Source organism: Gymnoscopelus braueri (genome assembly GCF_963280865.1).
Source record: "Gymnoscopelus braueri genome assembly, chromosome: 3".
Classification (NCBI taxonomy): domain Eukaryota; kingdom Metazoa; phylum Chordata; class Actinopteri; order Myctophiformes; family Myctophidae; genus Gymnoscopelus; species Gymnoscopelus braueri.
In genome coordinates, this window is record NC_137612.1 from 11,711,969 (window position 1) to 11,728,351 (window position 16,383).

The 16,383-nt window shown below is 40.5% G+C and overlaps 2 protein-coding genes across 2 annotated transcripts; both read right to left on the reverse strand.

Moving 5' to 3' along the window:
* Window positions 1-602: 602 nt before the first annotated feature.
* Window positions 603-10,876, reverse strand: atad3 (ATPase family AAA domain containing 3). Its single transcript, XM_080424790.1, has 16 exons — window positions 10,585-10,876; window positions 9,821-9,897; window positions 8,684-8,785; window positions 8,206-8,265; window positions 8,052-8,121; window positions 7,341-7,506; window positions 6,925-6,994; window positions 5,750-5,905; window positions 4,852-4,908; window positions 4,605-4,730; window positions 4,359-4,483; window positions 3,936-3,987; window positions 3,732-3,802; window positions 3,105-3,272; window positions 2,082-2,190; window positions 603-1,453 (listed from the first exon to the last, which is right to left on the reverse strand). The coding sequence occupies exons 1-16, from the start codon at window positions 10,781-10,783 to the stop codon at window positions 1,262-1,264; spliced, it is 1,800 nt and encodes a 599-aa protein (XP_080280916.1). The 5' UTR covers window positions 10,784-10,876; the 3' UTR covers window positions 603-1,261.
* Window positions 10,877-11,586: 710 nt separating this feature from the next.
* Window positions 11,587-15,625, reverse strand: mrpl20 (mitochondrial ribosomal protein L20). Its single transcript, XM_080424828.1, has 4 exons — window positions 15,425-15,625; window positions 14,310-14,420; window positions 13,169-13,246; window positions 11,587-12,545 (listed from the first exon to the last, which is right to left on the reverse strand). Exons 1-4 carry the CDS (start codon window positions 15,509-15,511, stop codon window positions 12,372-12,374), a joined length of 450 nt encoding a protein of 149 aa, XP_080280954.1. The 5' UTR covers window positions 15,512-15,625; the 3' UTR covers window positions 11,587-12,371.
* Window positions 15,626-16,383: the final 758 nt, after the last annotated feature.

The window sequence follows — 16,383 nt, forward strand, 5'->3', positions numbered from 1 at the left end:
TTCTTTGTAAGAGGAAATGTGATTGGCTGTCTCAGGTCATCAGCCATTACTGTGAAATATTGAACTCCCAAGTGGTTTTCCCCATAGGAAATGAATTACTGCCTCAACTGATCTTAAGGGCTGATTGATACGTCATTGTATGACGGCGTCGCGTACCGAAAATAGCCGACCTACAAGCTCACAACGCATCCATTCCGCGTCCATGCATCCCTTCATTAGCTCTGCTGTTTTCAGGGCACAACACCGTCATATGACGAAGCATAAGTTAGGTTTGACCCTTCCTCTCACCCTGCCGCACTGTGATGACCTGTCAGTCTTTGAATTTTAAATACTTTCTTTAAATAAAGCTTGACACTGGATTTAAACAGTGAGCATTATTGTACATGTCAAGTCTCTTGCATCTTTCCCCACCTTAAGCTTAGCTTAAGATTTTCTAGGGTCTGACATGACCCAGTTAGGGCTCAAAATTAGAATATTTGTTGTTGTGTAAGCATAAATAATGAGAAATTTCATATTTTAGTTTAAGTGAAAGATTTCAAAGATAAATTGTCTCATGTGATAACCAACGTGATTTACAAAAATAAGTCTGTAAGAAACATGGGAACATTTACTTTTTTATATAAAAACAGTCACTTTCATTATTTGAACAGAACTCTCACTGTGCACAACATCAATATAATTACAGACACATGGTTTCAATGTAAAATACACTTTTACAATCTTTACATATTATGCAGTATTTTATACTCATGTCTCAGCCATAACAAATGGCAGAAGTTGTTACCATGTACTGCCTCATATCTTGTGTAACATAGGTAGGAGACAGACATGTACAAAGTAAGACCAACAGTAAGACCACGTAAGACTACCAGCCCCCCACTGCTGCTGAGGTTTGTTTTGCTGCCACAGTAGTTTTTTTTTTTGTGTGTGGCTGGTCTGTACTTTTAAAACTTGATTCTATCTTTTTAATCTTTTTCATTCACCAGAGTCCTGTATTATCTTGTGTATATTGTATTGCTGTTGCTAGCAGTCTTGCGGAACATGTCACACAGACACGCGTTCTAAACGTTTGACACTCCAATACCCTGGTCTAGCATTTTGAGATTTGAGCATTACATCTCAAATCTCAAACTGGAATTGCCTCCTTAGGAGGAGAAGGAACAGTTTAACCCTTCAGTCCCACCCTCACAAGGAGCGTTGGCAGCAAGATCACCTAAACTTGGGGTCTTTCGATCCAGCATCACAGATCTGACTGTGAGGCTTAAGAGTCAAAGCCCATTTTGCCAGCAATGCCTGATGGTCCAGATTGGAGAGGTAGAGCGCTCTTGCCTCCGTCACCTCCCTCTCCATGCAGCCAGTCCATCTTCTGAAGATGCTGCTTGACGGCGTCATCAACACGAGCATCAATCATGGCCTCTGTTAGGACACCATCTTGAGAGGAATATGCTGCGGCCTGGGAGAGCATGACACACCGGCGTCCATAACGTTCCATTACTTAATGAGAACAATGTTGCAGCACGTGGATATATGCAGTGTTATTTAACCACTTAAAAAGGGGAATGAAACCCTAGGCTGATTGTGTAGCTAGTTTTCCAGTTCAAAACTTAAAGTTAAAAACTACTGCAGGACAGGCTAGTAAGCAACGCAGCTAAAGCTAAAAAAAAATGTATAATGTGTATGATAGATTTAGGTGTGCCCAGAACCATGTAAGTGCCAATGGTCAATGCTTGCACATTATCACACATAAATGTAACCCACCCATTATTAATTTAATTAGCTGCATATAAGCACATCAATTAGCTGATGTAAGCACTCAGCACTGTACTGCTTACATCACAGTGTTCTATGCCATGTACTACTGCCATGTTTTTATCCTGCTATCGTTTTCAACCAGAACCGGGAAAAATAATCTACAAAATCAACCTAGGACCCCTTTAAGTCCAATTATACACTTTAAGTCCAATTATATACTTTTTCATGCAAAAATAGCAGAACTACAAGCTTAGCTTTGTGGCAATATAAAATAATATATTTGTGGATTAAAACATATACAAACAATTTTTTTAATTAACAATACAGACCTGCCACGCCACACCCAGTTTGGAGATCTCTCTGCCTGACATGCCCACTGTGCGCACTGCAATCTCCGAGCACTTCACTCCATAGTCAAACTGGGCCAGCTTCATCCTCCTGCAGAAAAAGGATGAAAAACATTATGATTTTTCCGTTAGATCGGCTATTTTTGGCTGATGTTCCCCCCAGAATATAGATGCTGGGGTTCAAGTGGTTAACAAATTGTTGACATTTTACTGGGTTGGCGGCTGGAATGTCCTGCTTTTGTTGCATGGTGTGTTGTGTCCGTGTGTGTGTGTGTCACATGCCAAGACCCCTAAGACTGCTTTGTAATTAATGCCTCAGCATGGCTGGCTGGGCTCCATTTTCACAACAGGCTGTTTCTGAGCCACCACCTCAAAAAGGGCCTGTATCTACACAGCCCTAAGCTAATGAACACACACACACACACACACACACACACACACACACACACACACACACACACACACACACACACACACACACACACACACACACACACACACACACACACACACACACACACACACACACACACACACACACACACACACACACACACACACACACACACACACACACACACACACACACACACACACACACACACACACACACACACACACACACACACACACACCTAAAAAAGGACTCCATTATATCACTCTGCATAAACAAATGTAAGTAAAACAGGTCCATTGGACACTCTCAGTTAAAACAGGGATAAATTAACACTGAAAATGTTACAGTGTATACGTGGGAGGTTAGATACTGTGTGTGTGTGTGTGTGTGTGAGAGAGAGAGAGAGAGAGTGTGTGTGAGAGAGAGAGAGAGAGAGAGAGAGAGAGAGAGAACTTGCACATATAGATTTATATTTACAGTATATTTACAGAAGTGTAAATATGTGTGCAAGTGGAACTAATGTCATGATTCTATCTGGGCGAGCAGTGGCTTGGTTAAGAGGCCCATTTAAAAAACACCTGTGTTGCTGTGCAAGTTTAAATACTCACTGCCTCCCTCCGGTGGCCGGCTCTAGCACGTATTTGTCAAAGTACAGTCGCACCAGCCGTTCCCTCTCATCAGGACCTGGTAGAGCGAAGTTCACTATTTCATCGATACGGTCATTTATGGCCCAGTCAAACTGCTCCGGTTGGTTGCTGGCAAGAACCATCATAAACCTACAGACAACGTACAGATGGCAAGGGCACTGGAATGAGAGTAGCAATTGACCGCACAAGTAAAAGTCCTTAAGGTCCTTACGCACTGGACCCACTAAATTAAACAGCTGTTTGTTTCAGGAGTACATCAGAAACACGCACTACAAATCATCCTGTATGAATGAGGCATCACCAAATTAATAGTTTGATGTAAAATTCATGACGCTCCCGGTGAGCAAGGACCTTTAGTGTTTAACCGAGGCGTCCCCATTTTTGGGGACCATCGTACAACAAAGTGTAAAATAAGGCTTAAGTGGTTCACTCCAAAAAGAGTACCAGGGTCTTTGTCCTTTTGGTTCCATTTGTACACTTTCAGAGTCAAATTGACTGAGGATTTTACGGTGTTTTATAGTGTCCTGGGGGATACATATATGAGGTTCATATGGAGTCAGAGAGTATGATGTGAATAAATTGAAGTACTTGTTGCTCTGTTCTCCAGTACGATACAGGAATGCATTCAAAGTGGCTCTGAGGTCTTCACTGATCTTCTCCTAAAAACAAGGACACAGACAGAATGCAAATGAAGTAACTGATAATAACAAGGGGAAATGATAGCGTGTTTTGGGAGCGCTAATACGTGGCATAAAGATACTGCACCTAGAAATGTACAAAGCACAGACTTACAGTGGCTCTCTTGCGAAGGAATGCATCAGCCTCATCAACAAACAGCAGCAGACTAGAACAAAAGAGAAAGACATGATACATTTATTATTATTACTATATTGTCAGTATTACAATGGGCAATCATTCTGTTCTTTTATATTCGGGCATATAATCTGAGGCTCCATTTAAAAACACATTAACCCGAGCTTCCCTATTTTGGTTATGTTATTATAGGCGAACATTCTCAAAGAGGCTAGGCCTACAGTATATGCTTAACTTGGTCTTAATGCTTAATTAGTCTGTCGTAGCAGCTCTACATGTTCAAACACGTTGCATCGCACCCGACACGGTCGTATGACAAATTATAAATCAGGCTTTAGTAGTTAATTTGGTACCAGGAAGGTGTTTATCAGTGTAGTGGATTTGTTCTGTAGAATTGCTTACCCGCGGCGACTTGTATTAGCCCAGTCAAAAACTTTGTGCATTGCAGTCACACCATCACGACCCATAGGCGCCACGTCACCACCCGTCATGATTGCATAATCCATACCAGAATGCATTGCCAGCTTCTGCTCAAAACAGAGAAAAGTACCCCACAGTAGTGTAAAGCTGCCATATACACATAAAACCACACATGCATTATGATCATAATGTGTGTGCATCGTTCATCTTTTGCAACCTTGCATTTACCTTGGCAAAGAGAGTTTTTCCAGTGCCTGGAGGTCCATACATGAGAATGTTTCTGTAAAGGCCACGGTTCTTTCTTGTATTTCTAGTTGCTATGGCAATGTCACGCACACGCTCTTCCAGGGACGGCTGAGTGACCAGAAGAAAATGCATTTATAGTGGTTGTAGGAAAAATAAATACACATCTGTATTTGTCACATCTGCCCTTTTATGGTACAAAGTCTCATCAGCATGAAGTACTGGCACTTACACTGAGCACAACTCCTTCAAGGGCATCCTGAGGTTTGCTTTTCAGCCGTCTGGCCACCTAAGAGGGGTGAAGGTAGAGAGACAGAAGAGATGTTAAAGAGGCAGTGTCACTTGTCTATGGAGTATAACATTACTTCTCTAGATCTGATGATGTGACTAAAATGTGCCTGTGTATTTTTGGTTTCTCATTGTAAGCCGCAAGCCTCTCTGGCAACTAGGGCGAATAGGAACAAACTGAACTTCTGAAGTATCAAGACCATAAAATGCATTGCTCAAAATAATATATTTTGCGGCGAATGTGAAAGCACATGTGAAAGCACATGAACCACCAGAAAATGTACAGTATAGCAACTATAGAATGAAAGAATGTGGAACTTCTCAATCATCTATGTAATCCACACATTTCTTAAGTACCCCAGCATTTTTGTGTGTTTAAAAATACCGTTATTTTGCTGCTTTGGTGAGACTACAGTGGGTGGGTTCTACTGTAAGGTACCAACCTGAAATTACATAATCATAAAGAGCTCTTGTGTGTGTACTGTGTCCACAAGATACAGCTTTTAACACATTGGCCATTATTGTTTTGTATCCTGTCTTTTAGGTTTTTTTCCATCCAATAACTGGGTTATAGGTCTAGATGGCACTGCATCTTTAACAAGTAATCACATAGAGATGAACAAAACCATACAGTAGGTGTATGCTTGACCACATGAACCCTAGCATCCCTATACTGGAGGCGAACAATTGGAAGAAATAGCATTTGGTGTAGAGGGAAAAAAGGAGCAAGTATTGAGCCCTTGGGGATCCCGGTCAACTAAGTATATGTAAGTGGTTATGTTCAATGCAATATAAAACCACAATGCAAATAATGAACCAAAAACTGTTCCTAAATGTGCTACCTTGATGGGATGCTTGAGTGCCTCTGCAACAGTGAGGCGGGAGGTCTCTCTGACCAACGATGGCTTCCCAAGCCGGGCCTCAATGTAGCGCCCTGCCACTCCTGTTGCATTGCGGGCCGTATATACTCCCACAGCTAAAAGGGTAAGTCCTGCTACCTGGTGAAGTGAGGGAAGATTTGCACAGCATTCAGAGTTTCAATACAGTATTGATTATTGTCAACAGATAATTATTACAAAGGACAATACTAATATAATCAGTTAAAGTCCTACTGTGTAATATTAGTTTTAGCGACAACCCTAGTAGCTCTGTGGACATTACAGCGTTTGTCTATTAAAGGAACACTTCAGCGTTTGTCTATTAAAGGATCGCTGAAAAAGGAATGCTGCAGTGTCCTAGTGCACGAGGATATTTTGGAAAGCAACAACAAGTTTTCAGAACAGTGTACTGTTTATCAACAGTAAAATACATAAATAAATACATTTCCGGTACCTACTGTATGTCATTTTGGCTGAGTGTTTGGGCCGACACTCCCAAATAAAAATAAATAAAATGAAAGTGTTTAGAGAAGTTGTCAAAAAACACATTTACGTGAAATGGTTATTGTGAAAAATATCCAGTGAAAGATTATATCAAAAATAACCTTTGTTTAATTGAAAACATTACAAAGAATTCCCAATTAAACTTGTGCCCATGCTTTTCTTGATAGTGGTATGGAAAGATCTTAATCTATGTTTCTTTTACTGAAGTGATTACCCAGTCTGAACTGGAAAATGAGGGTTTAACAAGCAACATATTTTTCTTTGATTGATTGATTGATTGATTGATTGATTTAAATTTTTATTAGGCAAAAGAATGTAAAACAACACAGTTACATTTATAATGCTTTTGTCTAAAAGGTCCGGCCAAAAAAGTCCTTGCGGACTTGTTTCCGTTGGGGTCCTTGAATTAATTTCATAGACATATATAGTAGCAACCAAACAGTTCAAAAATCAACATGAAAATACAGATAATACAGAAAAAATACCACTATGTACAAAAAAAAGCATGAAAAAATTAAAAAAAAATGTCCAAAAAAAAGGGGGGGGGGGGGAGCATGGAAAAATAAAGGATAGATTTCCAGTAGGATAGATCAGACGGTTCACAAAGTCATTGTGGAGATGAAGAGATGTCTCACCGTAGCTGTGATTTTGTCCCAGTCTGACACAAAGGCCCGAAAACCTTCTCCGAACACAGTGCCGGCAGTCCTAAAAGAAGATTGGTCGTTACAACCTGGTCCTGGTTTCTAATTGTTCCATTGAAAATTCTCATGATTCTTTTTGCATTTTATTGTCTCCTATTTTTGCTACGTTTGAAAACGTTTTTTTTTCAGCAAAAGTGAAAATGGTTTGGAAAAAGTCTGTCTGTGGGTTTTATAAATATTTAACCAATGAAAAGTAAAGTATTAACAAGAGCTTATGACTAAATAACTAAATAAGTACAAGATACTTTGGAACACAAGTTATTTTTTCCAATTTCCTGAAAAGTGATGGTTTTAGACATACTGTACAAGGTTTCCACCCGACAGAGGCGATATGTAATAGTGTATCTTACTTTATGGATTCCAGAACTGTCTGCCTGTGTTCTGCAGCCTTCAGACGGATCTGCTCACGGATCAGATCAGCGTTCTCTCTCTCCACGTGGGCCTGTGCTTTAGACTCTGCCTCGATGCGCAGAAGCTCGTTCTTGTGTCTCAGACCCATCTCATGCTCTATCGTTGCTAGAGTAAACCAGGACACAAGACACGTGGATGAAACTCCCCTCTAGAGAGGTGGTTGTTCGCAAACATTTTCATGTCAAGGACCCACAAATGTATACGTGTTAGACTGTGGTGGTCCCCCCCCCCATCTGAAAATATGTTCTGACAGGGACCCCATACGAGGGTTGCTAAAATTGCTTTTCAAAATTCAAAATTTGGAATCAATTTAAAAAATATATAATTTTTCAGGATTTCTTTTTTTCTTTTTTGAAAATAGCAGATCTACAAGCTCACAACATGTCACATCGACGCGTGTTGTAAGCTGGTCGATCTGCTTTTTTTTAATAGCCTAAGTATAAAACAGGGTTAAAGTGGTTAACCGTTAAGACTGATTTTCATGCCATTTAACTAATTCTGCTGGGGACCCCCTGGAACACCCTCAAAGACCCCTTGGAGTCCCTGGACCCCATTTTGAGAACAACTGCTCTGGAGTGTTAATCTGTAGTTTTCCCACCACTGTGTGATTGGCTTTACAGAGCGAGGCTAATGCAATACTAATGCAATACCTTTCCTCATGGCCTCCTGTTTATGCACCGACTCCTCTTGTTTGCGAAGGTTTTCCTCATTTATGGCTTGCTGTAAGAAAACAAAATCCCAATTAGATTTTAATTACACCAGGCAAAAACTAATTTGAATGTAATATAATGAATATGGCCCAACCTGTTGTCTCAGTTGGTCCTCGTACCTCTGTCTGGAAAGTCTGTCTTGGTACTGAGCTCTCTGTGATGGGCCAGAAAAGACAGTAACCATACTGACCAAAATATAGCACCCCCTGCTGGACTAACAGAACTCATAACCATCATTCTGGTTCAATAATGCACCATGGTTGGGCAATTAACTGAAAATATATCGAAACAGTTATTTAGAATCCACTTAATCTTGCTCATTTTTATTTAAATGTTTTCCAAAAAAATAAATAATAACGCTTTGTTAATTAAATAATCGAGGTAAAGGTTTCCAATAATTCAGATATTGATTTTAAGTCATATTGCCCAGCCCTAACCATGTTCAAATTCATTTTCTTCAAAATATTTAGACGAGGGGCAAAAAAGATCCTACAAGCATAGGATCATAGGGTTGTACATCTTATCACTGAAATTCTGTCAAAAGCAGACCCTCATGATGATTTAATTCTCACTGCTTGATGCTGTTTGGTCTCCTCATTCATTGTTTTCCTCTTCTCGTCTCCCTGGATGCGTAGCTGGTCTCCTTTGAGCTGTTCAACTGCAGCCTCGTACTCCTACCACCACAACAAGGGAACATAAACAACAGAGAAATGAACAGAAATAACAGACAAAGGAACAGGAATAACATCACAAGGAACGCCAAGAATCTGTTGAACACACATACTACAGCAATGCCATGCTGAACGTGAGTGATGTGTTGAACATGACGACCTGTAAATTCAGCTGTATATTGATTGCAAGAAGAGTGTACATGCACTTGAACGTGCCTATATATGCGTTATCTTATTCCGAAAAAGGAAGGGCTCGCAACTCACTTTAAATGCTCTAAAACTGTAATAAACAGCAGTCAAAACAAACGATGTTTCAACCTTGCAGTCTTCTTCAGGTTAGCAGTTTGTTTGATTTCAAGTGAGTTGCGAGCCCTTTCTTTTTCCTGTAGGATTGCTCTGCTTTTGCAGTTTGGCTCAGCACCAAAGACGGAGGATGTGTGCGTTATTTTTGTTTTTGAATTAGTTAATCTTATTCGCCATTTAATTAGCAGGAAAATACTGTGGAAAAAAAACATGCACATTCCCACAGTTCTTTAAACAAGTGCTGGACCCAAAAATAACCAAGTGAAGAAAAAGGGAAGCCCAACACAGGCAAAACGTTGTTCACTATTTTTGGTTAAATAATTAACCAAAAAGAGCAATTGTGTGCAGACATTCCCTTTTTCTTCACAGGACTAGACCAGGTTTTTGTTGGGTCTATGGCGCAATCGCATTCTGCTCACTCTAGAAGCAATGCTGCACCAACAATGTGCCCAACCACACCTCAAGACCAAGGTGTGGTTGGGCATGGGCGCACAGATGAGCCCAAGTACCGAAGCACTGATTTGCTACTTTACACAATGTGGATGCTGGGCATGAAAATTGACAACTCTAGTGTAGGTTGTAAACTAGCAAGGACACTTGTGCTGTGCTCCGTTATATGCCGGGTGTGTAAGATAGAGCCTATGCTGTAAATGGGTGTACACGGTCACGTTCAGCACTACAGAAAAGTGATGCATCACTTTCCTATGAAATCTGTTGAGAGAACTTTGACAGTACCTTTATTTTGCTGGTGTGTTCCATCTGAACGCTCTGCTCCTGCATGCGAGCCAGTTCCAATGCCTCTTTGGCATGACCTGAAGTTCAGAGACAACACAGGGCTATAGTCCAACACAGCAGTTCAATTTAAAATTGATGACTTTACAGTATTACTATAACCTATAATAAGGATCCAGTGTTACTGTGGGTTACATTATATAGTAGATCACTCATCATGATTGATAATCAAGTGATTATTGTGATTATCATACAAAATATGAGTATATATATATATATATATATATAACCTAATGGACATAAGCAGGGCTGCCAACCCTCCTTGATTCTGCAGGAGTCTCCTTGATTTCAACCACATCTTCTTGTAATTTTTCCTTGATTTGGTATCAAAATCCCAAAATTCACCAGAACACAGGAAATTACATGTACTCTGTTAAAAAGTTGTTTTTTAAATATAATAAACTCCTTGATTCTCAGTCTGATGTTGGCAGGCCTAGTGGAATGAGCGTGAGGCAAGTTTGCGACTTGTGACCTTTGCACTCTTCACCTAGAATGACCTAGAAGGTCGAGTGAGTTCAACCCTCTACGATAGATGTTGCATCAGCATCATCACTGATTCACTGACTGAGACAGAGCATGATGATGGTGCTGCTGCCTACATCTCATGCTACTGTAGTTGTGAACATGAGTCATCAATCATGCTGCTAAGAAACAGTTACGACTCATTATTAAAATAAGTATTTAGTGTTTGCCCTGAGATGACTTACGAGACTGGTCCAGGTTCTTGGCTGCCTGGGCTGCTCGCTCCAGTCCCGTTGGATCGAAGTTGCTCCATTTGTCCTTGGCTTTATCTCCACCGCCGCCGCCGCTAGAGTCGCCGCCGGCCTGGGGAGGAGGTGGAGGGGGCTCCGGCAGGCCGGGCGGTGGGTCAGGCTGACCTCTGTTGAGTCCAAACAGCCAGGACATCGCACTGATTGCAGTGACAGACAGTGGAGCGCTAAGGAGAACACCGGCAAAACGACACCTAAACTGTCAGTCACCTCACTTCCTCCACACGCGTGCAGCTGTCATGCTGCGACTGTCTACGCAAGCGCACGAGACTATGACGAGCCATGACGTAATGTTTTTGAACAACAGCCTATGTGATTGGCTAACGGCGAATACGGCACTTTCTCATTGGCTGTCTCCAGCAGAGGTTATTGTGAGGCCCCGCCCAAAATGATACGGTGGCCGTGGAGGTAATTTATTTAACCAAGGTTTAATATTAAACTCACATTGGCACCATAGACTGCAAAGAAAAATATTACCCAACTGAGTGTAGACTAGAGCAGTGGTTCTCAAAGTTGGGGTCAGAGGACCGCCAGGGGTCTTTGAAGGGGCTCCAGGGGGTCCCCTCCCCAGCCAAATGATTGATAGTTAGGAATATTAACCAAATGTACCCTTATGTGTCTGTAACTCCAAGACAAGAGCGTACAGATGGAACCATGCTCAAGAGTTATATTAAAACTGATGATACTACAGTGTAGATTGGGGTCCCAGAGATCAAAATGGTATCAAATAATGGCCCAATGAGGTCCTTGGCATATCTTTTCAAACAGGGTTCCACAGGCTAATATGTGTCAATTTGGGGGTCCTTGACATGAAAGAGTTGGAGAACCACTGGACTAGACGTATATGAATATCTTGAACTTTAAAGATTCAGCAGAAACGAATGCACACCCTGCACACACTAATCAGCATGACATTACATTAAAAAATAGGACAATGGCCTGAATAACAAAATCTTTAATCAACAATAACATTTTACATTCACGTTTACCAGAAGAATTGGTAAAATACACATATTTACAGTACAGAGGCAAAAGGTTTTACAGTCAACATAATCTGTCTGCCTTACATCAGGGAAATGTATCATAGTTGGTTTGTGACTGATTATCAAATGTATTTGGAGGAGAGCATTAAGATCATAGCTATTTCATAATCACATTCACAAATCAAAGGAGTTGGTAGTGGCTCAGCAGGAGGTAGAGTGGCCGCCTTAGGAAACCAAAGGTTTCCGGTAAGATCCCTGTCTTCCCCTGGGTTAGTGTCAAAGTGAGCTTGAGGAAGACGCTAAACCCATAAACTGTTCCCTATCAGCAGGTTGATGCCTTGCATGGTTTCATCTGCTGTCTTAATGGCTGTGAAAGGACATTTGTGACATCATTTTCACAAATATATTGGAGGGCCATTTGATGACTATAACCCAGAATGCTAAATAAATACTGAATCTAGCAGCTTTTAAAACTAACATAGGAAACAACTGTAGTAGCTATGCAGTAGGGCTGCACGATTATGGATACAGTGATAATTGTGTTTTGCCTAATATTGTAATCACGATTATTGGTGAAAACAAACATTTCACCAAATAAAATTGTTGATGAAAATCGTGCAGCCCTATTATGCAGTCTGCTTAACCATTGCATGTACATGATCCAGAACCCAGGAGCAGCACTCTACACAACAACAATAGCAATAGGAAGTCCACACAATCACACATCAAAAGGCAGGATCATTACTGATGAAGAACAACACGAGAGAAGACACCAGCAGGTTCTGAGCCATCGCCCAATGCCGCACGGAATCCTTCCTCTCGCCGTGCTTGTGCCAGCTTCGTTAGAGAGAGAAACGACCGAGGTTCGGTGATGGCAAGATCACTAAGAACCCGCCGATTGACTTGAACGCCAGTCTGTACGGGAAAAACAGAAAAGAGCAGGCAGATTAAATTAAAACTAAGAAAATGGAGCTACATCAGTATTGGAGTGTAAATCATGTCCTGAAGACTATAATTATCAATATTGTAAAGTGGAAAAGACACACAGTGGATTGATCGATTGATTGATTGAATACTTGTATTAACACGATTATTAACAGTACAGGTAGTACAGTCAAAGGTTATGCTGATGACACAAAAAGCCCCAGGGGCTTGTTTCCAATGTGGTCCACTGTACTCAATTCATCAGTAATACATATAATACATACAAATACAATACAAAACATATTGGAATAAAGCTCAGTAGAATCATAAGGTATATTCACAGAGAAAGGAGGGGTGGGGGTGGGGGCAGAGGATTGTATTGTACCATTAAGGTGTTCAAGGAGTTAAACTATGTTCACTTGTATTTTGAGGACAGGAATTCTTTAGATTAGTTTTGAGTTTAGGTAGGGTCCGGGAGTCGAGAACCTTTATGTCTTTTGGTAGGTCATTCCACATTTCGGTGGCAGCATAGTAGAACGCATTTTTTTTAGGTCAAATTATCTCCTTCTGGTGTTATGAATGAATGAATGGTAGGATCATGTAAGACTACAAACCTTTATCATGTTGTGCATAAGGGCAGGGTACTTCATACCATGCTCTCGTGATGCTGCTGCGATGCGTGTAATCCACAGCTTAAAACACACAGCACAGAACAAAAGGAACAAACAATGAACACCATAGATTAGAGGCAACCTATTCACACCTATTGAGATTTTAAATCTATACTAAGAAAATGTATGGCATGACAGTGTAGTTTGGACGTTTTGCTTAGTCACGGGAGGCCTACTGAAGCACACGAAACACTGTATCGTTAGCCTCATAGCATAATAAACCTTAATAAGTCATAATAAGGTTTTCAGAAAATTTGAAATGAAAAATCACTATTTGCCACTATTTGTCATCTAGTTGACTGTGAAAAAAACTAATTTGCTGATTCACCCTGCCTTATTGCCTATGTCAGAATGCTTATTACATTCAAAAATAACTTTAAATGACTTTGGCATAGAGTGATTTTGGAATGTAACAAGCATTCTGATAGGCTGAGGACATGAAGCAGCAGTGCTAGGGAGTAGAGTTAGGCAAAAAATGATATGACAATTATGCTATGAGGCTGTGGATCAGAGGGAGGAAAGGACTGAGCAGTGGAACAGCTTACAACCTGTAAATAGCATTATTACAATCAACAATGAATGATCTATTCTAGACATATTCAGGTGAAATATTCTGATATCAGGGTATCAGCCAAGCCCATGTCGTACTTTTCAGTGCATTCAGGTTCTCAATATAGTGCCACTGCCCAGGGACCAGTGAGGGAGGTCCAGGGAGTCCTTAGATAAATTATTATGATAGTTATACTGTAGGAACCAATAAGTGGACCTATACAGGTCGTCTGTAACTCAGAGTGTACAACTTTTTATTTGTACACTCCGAGTTAGAAATAAACCATATCAAATGGGAGGCCTAATGCATATCAAATGGGGGGTCCTTGGTTAAAAAGGCTGAGAACCAGTGCAATACGTCTTAAGTGATATACTACTATAATGCTGTACCCCCTCCAACTGTAGGCTATATACTTTCCCCATTTTCTTAAACTGTTTTTATTATATTTTGACTTTGCTTTGGCAATGCCAACGTATGTTTTCTCATGCCAATAAAGCTCCTTTGAATTGAAAATGTAATTGAAAAAATACTCACCGATCGCATGTTACGTTTCTTATGCTTCCTAGCTTTGGTGGCGTAGACAAAGGCCCTTCTTACGGCTTTAACAGCCAGACTGTAGCAGCGATTCTTCCTGCCTCTGAAATGCTGTTGATATAACCCAGAAAAACAATGACTCACACTGTCATCACCATCATTTGATTAGATTAGCTCTAAGACAGTGAGACATCCTTTCACGTGGTCAAAGGGCATCTCCGAAGATTAAACACAATCTATCGTACTGATTGATTGATTGAATACTTAATTAGCTGTTTGCAAAAAAAAAGCACAGGAAAGTACAGTTCAATACAAGGTCTGCTAAGAGGATTTTAAACCCAAGAAAGCCTATGGCTTGTTTCCATTGGGGTCCTTTGTACTCACTTCATCGAAACTCATGTCAAAGACATCATCACAGACGTTTAGTAATGTGTTCAGGCTAAATTACGATTCATACCAGAACAAAAATAAATGTACTCTTATATAACTGTACACAAGGCTGAAGAAAGATTAGTCCTCCAACATGACTGTCATATATTATATATATGACATGACATATTATATGACAGTCATGACAAAACTTCAACCTGGTGTTTACAATTTGTCCCTTTTTGGCCTGTACAGTACATCTACATTAACGTTCAGATTTCAAATATAAAGTGCTTACCCCATATAGCCACGGATGTTACAATATTATACGGGCCCTCAGAAGTACCCGTATCTTCCGTATTGTTCAATAACAAGCATTTTAATCCGATCGGTGGCCATTTTCTCATAGTTATAAAATGTATCAGAGTGCAATACACCTCCCAACCGATAGGGCTGCGTAGTTGACAGCAAATGGCCACCGATCGGATTAAAATGCTTTTTATTCAACAATACGGAACATACGGGTACTTCTGAGGGAACGTATATAATTTTTACATCCGTGGCCATGGGGTAAGCACTTTATATTTGAAATCTGAACGTTTATGTAGCTGTACGGGCCGAAAAGGGAGAAAGTGCAAACACCAGGTTGAAGTTTCGCCATGACGGTCGTGACAAACCGTCGTGTGGTCCATGGCTAAACAGCGATAACCTGTTATAAAGCTAACATTAGCCTCTCCAGTCCTTACCCGTGCATGCTTGAGAAGCTCTTGAATCTTCCAGTAGCTGTCAGGTCCACGGTTTCGTACCCAGCATGATAATGTCAGAAACACCATTTTCTATTCGATCAATATTATTATAGACTACTTTATTAAACACTTTCTGTACTACATTAAAGTGACCTTAAACTATATGATCCATCTGCATGGAAGTCAATGGTGGGTGGGTGAGCAGTGTTGCCAGATTCTGAGACAGAAACAAGCAACCAGGTGACAGGTCTATAAAAAAAAGCCCAAAAGAAGCGACTACATGAGCAATTGTCTTTAAACATTGGCTATTTGAAAATAAAATATTTTCAAAAGAAAGTCTTGGAAAAAAGTGAAACATTTTGAATATTTGTTTAACATTTTAACACAAATCTGGTATGGGGGGTCCCTGGCACAAAATATGTTTAGATGGGGGTCGGTGGACAAATATATATTCATTTGAGGGTCCTTGACATGAAAATATTTGAGAACCACTGACATTTGGAAAACATTAAGCATAAATAAGCAAACAAGCCCAAAAGAAAACGACCAATATTTACAAGCAACTTCACAGAAAAACAAGCCCAAAGTCGCTTATAAATAAGCAGACATGGCAACACTGGTGAGGAGGACTGGATGAGTTAAATTTCCTAACCACTGCGGCACACAGGTGCGGTGCGCTGAGTTTGTTTGGAGTTGTTTATCATTTATGTGTGTCCTTGTATTTTAGTTTGTATTATAAGTAAGCAATGTTGACGATTTAAACAGTGCCAAATAAAAAAAATAGGGCGATTTAATCACTAAGTTTGTAATGAAATAACAAATAACAAACTCGGGTGGTTTGTTATTGTGTAACCGGGACACACCGCGGTTGAATAAACGAGCCTACTCTCCAGAATGGCGGCGCAGCCGCAGTGCAGCTTGGGGTAGCTTTAGACTGGGATCATATTTGCTTAAGAGGC

Coding starts and splice junctions, on each gene's coding strand:
- atad3 (XM_080424790.1), bottom strand. CDS start 10,783: ATGTCCTGGCTGTTTGGACTCAACAGAGGTCAGCCTGACCCACCGCCC. Junction 4,484..4,604: donor GAAAAACTCTCTTTGCCAAG/GTAAATGCAAGG, acceptor TGTTTTGAGCAG/AAGCTGGCAATGCATTCTGG. Junction 2,191..3,104: donor CCGGCCACCGGAGGGAGGCA/GTGAGTATTTAA, acceptor CTTTTTCTGCAG/GAGGATGAAGCTGGCCCAGT.
- mrpl20 (XM_080424828.1), bottom strand. CDS start 15,511: ATGGTGTTTCTGACATTATCATGCTGGGTACGAAACCGTGGACCTGAC. Junction 13,247..14,309: donor AGAAACGTAACATGCGATCG/GTGAGTATTTTT, acceptor GTGTGTTTTAAG/CTGTGGATTACACGCATCGC. Junction 12,546..13,168: donor TTATGCACAACATGATAAAG/GTTTGTAGTCTT, acceptor TTTCCCGTACAG/ACTGGCGTTCAAGTCAATCG.